Source organism: Aquarana catesbeiana, linkage group LG07 (genome assembly GCF_042186555.1).
Source record: "Aquarana catesbeiana isolate 2022-GZ linkage group LG07, ASM4218655v1, whole genome shotgun sequence".
In the NCBI taxonomy this organism is placed as follows: domain Eukaryota; kingdom Metazoa; phylum Chordata; class Amphibia; order Anura; family Ranidae; genus Aquarana; species Aquarana catesbeiana.
Genome location: NC_133330.1, coordinates 287,450,362 through 287,459,936, shown reverse-complemented (window position 1 = coordinate 287,459,936; position 9,575 = coordinate 287,450,362). Strand labels below are relative to the sequence as shown.

Here is a 9,575-nt window from a genome sequence, read left to right as displayed (position 1 = left end):
ATCTCCAATAGCTTCCAAATCCCATGCAGAGTTGCCGTCCTGCTGCATTGTGAACATAGAAGGTTTCTCGCTCGACACAGCTGCCATTCAGGGAACAAATTTTCTCAATGAATGCAAAGTTTTTCCTCAATGGATGTGATGCAGAGATGGTGCAGTGTCATCACAATACCCACCTAGTCCAGAAAACGTTTTTGAAAAAGTCATTGAGTAAATGCAAAGTATTCAGTGAATGGTGCCTGTGCCGAGATAGTGACCTCCTGTGTTCACTAAGCAGCAGGGCAGCATGCTCGGCATGGGACCTGGAAGCTAGTGACAGTCATTGTGATAGTGGTGCCTAATATAGTGATTTCCATCTTCCACAGGGATCTTACACGTATGGTAAATGCATAGTTACATTGGTCCAAGCTGGTAATGTAAAAATTGTCATACCTAAACTGTAGCTTGAACTTTATTGCTGTCACATAATTTGGTGAACAGCCTCTTGATGACAGTATACATACATACACTATATTACCAAAAGTATTGGGATGTCTGTTTTTACACACACATGAACTTTAATGGCATCCCAGTCTTAGTCCGTAGGGTTCAATATTGAGTTGGCCCACCTTTTGTAGCTATAACAGCTTCAACTCTTCTGGGAAGGCTATCCACAAGCTTTAGGAGTGTGTCTATGGGAATGTTTGACCATTCTTTCAGAAGCGCATTTGTGAGGTCAGGCACTGATGTGGGCAAGAAGGCCTGGCTCCCAATCTGTGCTCTAATTCATTCCAAAGGTGTTTTATTGGGTTGAGGTCAGAACTCTGTGTAGGCCAGCCAAGATCCTCCACCCCAAACTCGCTCATCCATGTCTTTATGGACTTTGCCTTTGTGCACTGGTGCGTAGTCATGTTGGAACATGTTGGCCATCCCCAAACTGTTCCCACAAAGTTGGGAGTGTGAAATTGCTCAAAATGTCTTGGTGTGCTGACATCTTAAGTGTTCTCTTCACTGGAACCAAGGGGCCAAGCCTAACCCCTGGAAAACAACTCAACACTATAATCCCCCCTTCACCAAATGATTTGGACTAGTGCACAAAGCAAGGTCCATAAAGCCATGGATGAGCGAGTTTGGAGTGGAGGAACTTGACTGGCCTGCACAGAGTCCTGACCGCAACCCGATAGAACACCTTTGGAATTAATTAGAGCGGAGACTGCGAAACAGGCATTCTTGTCCACATCAGTGCCTGACCTCACAAATGTGCTGATGGACGATTGGTCAAACATTACCATAGACACACTTCTATACCTTGTGGACAGCCTTCCCAGAAGAGTTGAAGCTTTTATAGCTGCAAAGGGTGGGCCAACTCAATATTGAACCCTACGGACTAAGACTGGGATGCCATTAAAGTTCATGTGTGTGTAAGGGCAGCGTCCCAATACTTTTAGTAATATATGAATATATGAATGAGTATAACAGTATACCCATAAGGTGACACCTAATGTCTCCCCCATGTGCTGCAGATGGAGATAATCCAGGACACATATTAATTACACAGGTTCTGTGGTCGATTAAGGTGGTAATTAAACTCACTTATCTGCATTAAATCAGCCTCAGAACCTGAGTAATTAATATGTGTCCTGGATTAAAGGGATGATTGGCAAACCTAATGGAGATCGGAGTTCATGGTGTATCATGGCCTTTCTATATTTGTTAGGCATTATGGGGGATGTGACATCAGCAGGTATATTCTTTTGTTGGAATCAGTCTAACTGTGTTTACTGACCCCTTTCAAATCGGTTGTGGGTGACCTTACCCTTTGACTATATCAAAGAAGAAAATGTTGCTGAATCTTCGGGTCCATAACGGAAAACACAAAGTGTGTTTAATTAAAAGATCAGCTGCTGCTGAAAACGGAGACATTTTAAGATCAAAAGCTAAGATTTAAAAATTAGCTCCAGAGAATATGCAAAATGTTTCCCAAAATAGCACAAATAATGAGCAGTGGGCATAGCAGATAATTACAGAGTGAATTAGTTGAGGGGGGGCAGGGAACAGACAGAAAGGACTTGCTATGCCCAAGCAGGGTGGAAGCAATGCCATCAGAGGGCAGAGGTATTGTGTGCATGTGTGTGTGCGTGCTTAGCGTGTATGTGCTTAGCATGTTTGCATCCAGGTTGATCTTGCACAGGAATTTTGGAGGGAGTGGAGGGGCACTGCATGCTCAGTCCTGCATCTGTTTGTATGAGGGGGTGGCGTTCCATCATACAAGCTTTCTCTTTTGAAATCTGACTCTAGGATTCAGGTTCAGCAAACCCAGGTAATCAGTAACCAGACTGGATCATCCGATGAGACAAGAGGTGGTGTGATTCTGCTTTTCCCCACCCAAATCGGGGCTTTAGAAAGCAAACTTTGTAAGTAGTCTAACCCTTTTCCTATTTTTCTTATTCTGTAAGGTCTCTGTTCTTGTTTTCTTCCTATAGTTATTTATTATCTGTCTGTCCATCTGTCACCTGTCAAGTGTAATAATCAAGGACCTTTGCTGATATCCTGTGATCACTTTCAGGTTGTACCGGTGGTGTTTGCTCAGGGTCACGCCATGAACCTACCTGGCTCCTTCTTGTTGTTGACCTTCTGCATGGTTCTTGGACCACTCCAGATTGTGGCGGATGAGGCTGACTATGAAGAAGAGATTGTCCTCAGGCTTGTCATGGAAGAAGATGCCCAAGTTGACAGTGAGAAGAAGACGACTCCTGGGGTTTTCCTCTGGAGTAACAAGGTACAAAATACCGCTTGATCCAAAATCTTGAAATGTGCAAGATATATTAAAGTATACCCAATGACCTATTTATGATAAAAAGGCTGTGAAACACTTTCCCTTGACTGATGTAATTCCATGGTTTGGTTGCTTAGGACATCCCTCTTGTGAATTATAGTGAAAGATACAGAATATGATTTCATACAAGTTTTTACTTTAGTTTAGGTATCCTGTTTTTCGCAGCTTGGGAGACACTTTGTTCTTTTATAATTTTCCCTTTCAATTAACTGAGTTTTAAGAGAAAAAGATAGTCCATATTCAGTAAGCATGTACTTTAACCACTTCAGCCCCGGAAGTTTTGGCTGCTGAATGAACGCGCCATTTTGTGCGATTCGGCACTGCGTCGCTTTAACTGACAATTGTGCGGTCGTGCGACGTTGCACCCAAACAACATTGACGTCCTTTTTTTCCCACAAATAGAGCTTTCTTTTGGTGGTATTTGATCGCCTCTGCGGTTTTTATTTTTTGCTCTATAAACTAAAAAAATAGCGACAATTTTGAAAAAAACACAATATTTTACTTTTTGCTATAATAAATATCCCCATTTTTTTTAAAAAAAAGCTAATTTTTTCTCACTTTAGGCCTATATACATTCTTCTATATATTTTTGGTAAAAAAAATCGCAATAAGCGTATATTGATTGGTTTGCGCAAAAGTTATAGCGTCTACAAAATAGAGGATAGATTTATAGCATTTTTATTATTTTTTTTTTTTTACTAGTTTACTAGCGGCAATCTGTGATTTTTATTGGTACTGCAACATTATGGCGGACACATCAGACACTTTTGACACTCTTTTGGGACCATTGTCATTTATACAGCGATCAGTGCTATAAAAATGCACCGATTACTGTATAAATGTCACTGGCAGGGAAGGGGTTAACACTAGGGGGCGATCAAGGGGTTAACTGTGTTCCCTGTGTGTGTTTCTAACTGTGGGGGGAGGGGACTGACCTAGAGGAAGTGACGGATTGTGGTTCATAGCTAATAGGAACTAACAATCTGTCTCTGCTCACAGAACAGAACAGGGATTTATGTGTTTACACACACAAGTCCCTGTTCTGCCTCTCGTGCCCACGATCGCTTGTGGCCGGTGGTCATCGTGACCGTCGGCTACGAGCTTCGGCACCCTCGCTGTGCAGCGCGTGCCTGCTATCCCGCGAGCCGACGTATAGCTACGACGGCTTGCGGGATCGTGCCGACCTGCCGCAGTAAAATGACTGTGGCTGGTCGGCAAGCGCTTAATTTATTGCAGTGTTTACCTTTATTTTTTGCTTTTCCTTATTTTTTTTTACTGTACTCATGGCCAACCCAGAGGACACGGGGGCACTCTTTAGGTCTAGAGGAAAAGAGATTTCATCTCCAAATACGGAAAGGTTTCTTCACAGTAACAGCTGTGAAAATGTGGAATAGACTCTCGCCAGAGGTGGTTCTGGCCAGCTCAGTAGATTGCTTTAAGAAAGGCCTGGATACTTTCCTAAATGTACATAATATAACTGGGTACTAACATTTATAGGTAAAGTTGATCCAGGGAAAATCCGATTGCCTCTTGGGGGATCAGGAAGGAATTTTTTCCCCTGCTGTAGCAAATTGGAGCATGCTCTGCTGGGGTTTTTTGCCTTCCTCTGGATCAACTGTGGGTATAGAATAGTGTATATTGTATTGTACGATATTTTTTATTTTATTTATTTATTGTTTTTAAGGTTGAACTGGATGGACTTATGTCTTTTTTCAACCTGACTATCTATGTAACTGACTAACTATGTAAAGTGATTTGTAGACTACCCACTAGGGGGAGGCTCAGTGCAATTACTGTTTTAATAGTTGTTGTGATGAGATAGCAGCCATGCAGCATATGCATTGTTTTCAGTAAGACCCCATACACACTATCAGAGTTTGTGCAGATTTTTGTCTTCAGATTTACCAAAACCATGTAGCGCAAGGGCCTGCCTGACTGCATACAAATTGAAACTCTTAAGGCTTGGCCTCATATTATATGGTTTTTGGAAGACAAAAATCTGCAGAAAATCTAATAGTGTGTATGGGGCTTAAGTCACATCACTCCAAAATGTGCATTGTGAGAAGAAGCAGTATTTACTGTATTTATTGGCGTATAACATGCACTTTTTCACCCTGAAAATCGGGTGCAAATAGCGTGTGCGTGTTATACACCGATACTGCAATTTGGGCTGCCTAGGAGGGAACAGGGAGGGGAGCTGGATGAGCGCCGTCAGATTACATACAGCGAGAATCTCCTGTTTACTCAGCAGCCTCTGTAATAGGAAGTCCCGTCTCCTGGGGCGGCATTGGGCCAGTGTTCTGTCTAAGAACTTTGTATTAAAGAGACCGCCGTTTAAACAGGAGATTCTCGCTGTATGTAATCTGACGGCGCTCATCCCGTCCCCTTCCCTGTCCCCTCCAAGGCAGCAGTAATCTGAGGTGAGGCTGCAGATGGGCACTGATCAGGCTGCATTCATGGCAATGGTGAGGCTGCATATGGGCATTGATCAAGCTGCATTGAAGGGCAATAGTGAGGCTGCAGATCTGCAATGCTGAGGCTGCATTTGTGGACAATGACCCTTATTTTGCTTCAAAGTTCTTTATTTAAAATTTAAGTTTTTTTCCTGAAACTTTCCTCCTAAAATGAAGGTGCGTGTTATACACCTGTGCGTGTTATATACCGATAAATTAGAGCTGGGAAAAAAATCGATTTAAATCTTGAATCGAGTTGAGAGGTCAAATCGATTCAAAATTTAAGCAAATCGATTTTTTTAGATTCTTTTTTTTTTCACCGCGCCGGTCCCGAGGCGCTGCGGGCATGAGTTTTTAGGCGAGGCCGCGGCTTCGGCCTAGTCTGCTAGGCTGGACGCCGCAGACTAGGCCGAAGCCGCGGCCTCGCCTAAAAGCTCATGCCCGCAGCTCTTCAGGCCGGGCACGGTGTCCGCGACCGGCGCGGTTTCCAAAAAAAAAAAAAAAACTCGATTCGAATCGTGAATCGAGTTTTTTTTAAGAGAATCGAAGATTTTTTTTTTTTAAGAAAATCTCCCAGCCCTACGATAAATACAGTACTTATTACAGGGATTTATATTGCACCATCAATTTACACATCACTTTAGATACTGTATACTCACATCAGTTCCTGCTTGCAACAAGCTTTCAATCTAAGGTCCTTATCTCAGATGCATACATACTAGGGCCAATTTACCTACCAGCGTGTCTTTGGAGCGTTGAAGGGAACCGCAATACCCAAAGAACATTCTAACTTCATGATAGTGTCCAAGTCATAATTCAATCAGAGGAGCCCAGTGCTGCAAGACAGACAGAAGTGCTAACCACTAAGCTACTTTGCTGCTCATAGAACCACTGTGTAGCACTGCAAATTAGGCAGTAAAGTCCATGCCTCCCAACTTTCTGAGATGGGAATGAGGGACATCTATTAGCAAATGTATGTAGGCATAGGACACATCCCCTGCACCCCCCCCCCCCCCCCCAAGGAGAATTATACAAAAAAAAAATAGTTGGTCAAACCCACAAGTGCTTTTTTTTACCACTAATACTTCTTTATATTGGCTTTTGGAATTTACAGATGCAGCAATTTGGAAATTGGATGAAAGGTTTAGTACTGGGAAACACTTTTGGATAGATAAATAGTGAATTTTATATACAACTATATAAATCAAATCACAAATTAGGGACAAATGAGGAGGAAAGAGGGACAGAGGGACTTTGTTCAAAATGAGGGACAGTCCAGCGTGACCATGCCCGCGGGTCCCGCGCACTCGATGTCCACCGGTGTCCCAGCGATCGTGTCACGGAGCCGCAGAACGGGGAGATGCCTATGTAAACAAGGCATTTCCCTGTTCTGCCTAGTGACAAGACAGGGATCTACTGCTCCCTGTCATCGGGAGCAGTGATCTCTGTCATGTTAGTGGTAGCCCATTCACCCCACAGTTAGAATCACTCCCTAGGACACACTTAACCCCTTGAAATCCCCCTAGTGTTTAACCCCTTCCCTGCCAGTGTCATTTACACAGTAATCAGTGCATTTTTATAGCACTAATCGCTGTATAAATGACAATGGTCTCAAAATAGTGTCCGATAGTGTCCAAAGTGTCCGCCATAATGTCGCAGTCATGATAAAAATCTCAGATCATCGGCATTACTAATAAAAAAAATTAAATAATAAAAATGCTATAAAACTATCCCCTATTTTGTAGACGCTATAACTTTTGCGCAAACCAATCAATATACGCTTATTGCGATTTTTTAACAAAAATATGTAGAAGAATACATATCGGCCTAAACCGAGGAAAAAAATAGTTTTTTTTATATATTTTTGGGGGATATTTATTATTATAGCAAAAAGTAAAAAATATTGCTTTTTTTTCAAAATTGTCGCTCTTTTTTTGTTGATAGCGCAAAAAATAAAAACCGCAGAGGTGATCAAATACCACCAAAAGAAAGCTCTATTTGTGGGGAAAAAAAAGGACATCAATTTTGTTTGGGTGCAATGTCCCACAGGCATGCAATTGTCAGTTAAAGCGACGCAGTGCCGAATCGCAAAAAGTGCTCTGGTCAGAAAGGGGGTAAAATCTTCCGGGGCTGAAGCTAAATATCTGAAAAGTGTGGTGTGCATTTATATTCAGCCCCCTTTACTCTAATACCCCTGAATAAAATCTAGTGGAACCAATTGCCTTTAGAAGTCACATATATAGTAAATAGAGTCCACTTGTGTGTAATTTAATCTCAGTATAAATACAACTGTTGTTTAGTGAACAAACAGCATCATGAAGGATGGAACAAGGAACACACCAGACAGATCAGGGACAAAATTGTGGAGAAGTTTAAAGCAGGGTTAGGTTATAAAAAAATATCCCAAGCTTTGAACATCTCACGGAGCTCTGTTCAATCCATAATCCGAAAATGGAAAGAGTATGGCACAACTGCAAACCTACCAAGACATGGCCGTCCACCTAAACTGACAGGCCGGGCAAGGAGAGCATTAATCAGAGAAGCAACCAAGAGGCCCATGGGAACTCTGCAGGAGCTGCAGAGATCCACAGCTCAGGTGGGAGAATCTGTCCACAGGACAACTATTACTCGTGCACTTCACAAATCTGACCTTTATGAAAGAGTGGGAAGAAGAAAGCCATTGTTGAAAGAAAGCAATAAGAAGTCCCATTTGCAGTTTGCGAGAAGCCATGTGGGGGACACAGCAAACACATGGAAGCAGGTGCTCTGGTCAAATAAAACCAAAATTTAACTTTTTTGCCTAAAAGCAAAACGTTATGTGTGGGGGAAAACTAACACTGCACATCACCCTGAACACACCATCCCCACCGTGACACATGGTGGTGGCAGCATCATGTTGTGGGGATGCTTTTCTTCAGCAGGGACAAGGAAGCTGGTCAGAGTTGATGGGAAGTTGGATGGAGCCAAATACAGGGCAATCTTAGAAGAAAACCTGTTAGAGCCTGCAAAAAGACTTGAGACTGGGGCGGAGGTTCACCTTCCAGCAAGACAACGACCCTAAACATACAGCCAGAGCTACAATGGAATGATTTAGATCAAAGCATATTCATGTGTTACAATGGCCCAGTCAAAGTCCAGACCTAAATCCAATTGACAATCTATGACTTGCAAATTGCTGTTCACAGACGCTCTCCATCCAATCTGACAGAACTTGAGCTATTTTGCAAAGAAGAATGGGCAAAAATGTCACTCTCTAGATGTGCTAAGCTTGTGGAGACATCCCCAAAAAGACTTGCAGCTGTAATTGCAACAAAAGGTGGTTCTACAAAGTATTGACTCAGGGGGGCTGAATACAAATGCACGCCACACTTTTCACATATTTATTTGTAAAAAAAATTGAAAACCATTTATCATTTTCCTTCCACTTCACAATTATGTACAACTTTGTGTTAGTCTATCACATAAAATCCCAATAAAATACATTTACAATTTTGGTTATAACATGACAAAATGTTGAAAATGTCAAGGGGTATGAATACTTTTTCAAGGCACTGTACACAGCAATAATAATCATAATCCCTACTGCCAAAAACTATAGAAGACAGTTTTCTTTGGATTTCCATGATGATACCATGTAACATAATGCTATATTACCAAAAGTATTGGGACACCTGCCTTTACACGCACATAAACTTTAGGATTAAAAATGTTTTTATTGTTAAGAACAGCATAACAATTACAGTAATAAGACATCATTCCCATAGACACACTTCTAAACCTTGTGGACAGCCTTCCCAGAAGAGTTGAAGCTGTTATAGCTCCAAAGGGTGGGCCAACTCAATATTGAACCCTATGGACTAAGGCTGGGATGACATTAAAGTTCATGTGCGTGTAAAGGCAGGTGTCCCAATACTTTTGGTAATATAGCGTATGTTGCACGGTATCATCGTGGAAATCCAAAGAAAACTGTCTTCTGTAGTTTTTGGCATGGATGCCATTAAAATTCATATTCATGTTGTAAAGCGCTGTGCAAACTGTTGGCGCTATATAAAACCTGTATAATAATGTTCGTGTAAAGGCAGGTGTCCCAATACTTTTGACAATATAGTGTATGTTATGTAAAGAAGGGCCTCATCCACACTGGAAGTTTTTTTTTTCTGCTGCTCCTGAAGGGTAGAAAAACCCACAGCCATTGCATCCAGGAGCAGTGGAGTTTTGGCAGAAAAAATGCTTGACGTGCGTAAACACGTCTAAGTACTAGGCGCGTTTAGCGCTTGCGCATTAATTCATTTCAGTGGCCGCAATTAATT

General features: G+C 42.0%; 1 protein-coding gene across 1 annotated transcript in view; it reads left to right on the top strand.

Moving 5' to 3' along the window:
- The first annotated feature begins 1,975 nt into the window (after positions 1-1,975).
- PCSK9 (proprotein convertase subtilisin/kexin type 9) overlaps positions 1,976-9,575 on the top strand; it is an 85,117-nt gene continuing 77,517 nt past the window's right edge. The window contains exons 1-3 of the mRNA XM_073593450.1: positions 1,976-2,091; positions 2,275-2,390; positions 2,543-2,755. Of these exons, the coding sequence (XP_073449551.1) occupies positions 2,576-2,755 (180 nt within the window). The 5' untranslated portion in view covers positions 1,976-2,091; positions 2,275-2,390; positions 2,543-2,575. The remainder of the gene's footprint in view (positions 2,092-2,274; positions 2,391-2,542; positions 2,756-9,575) is intronic.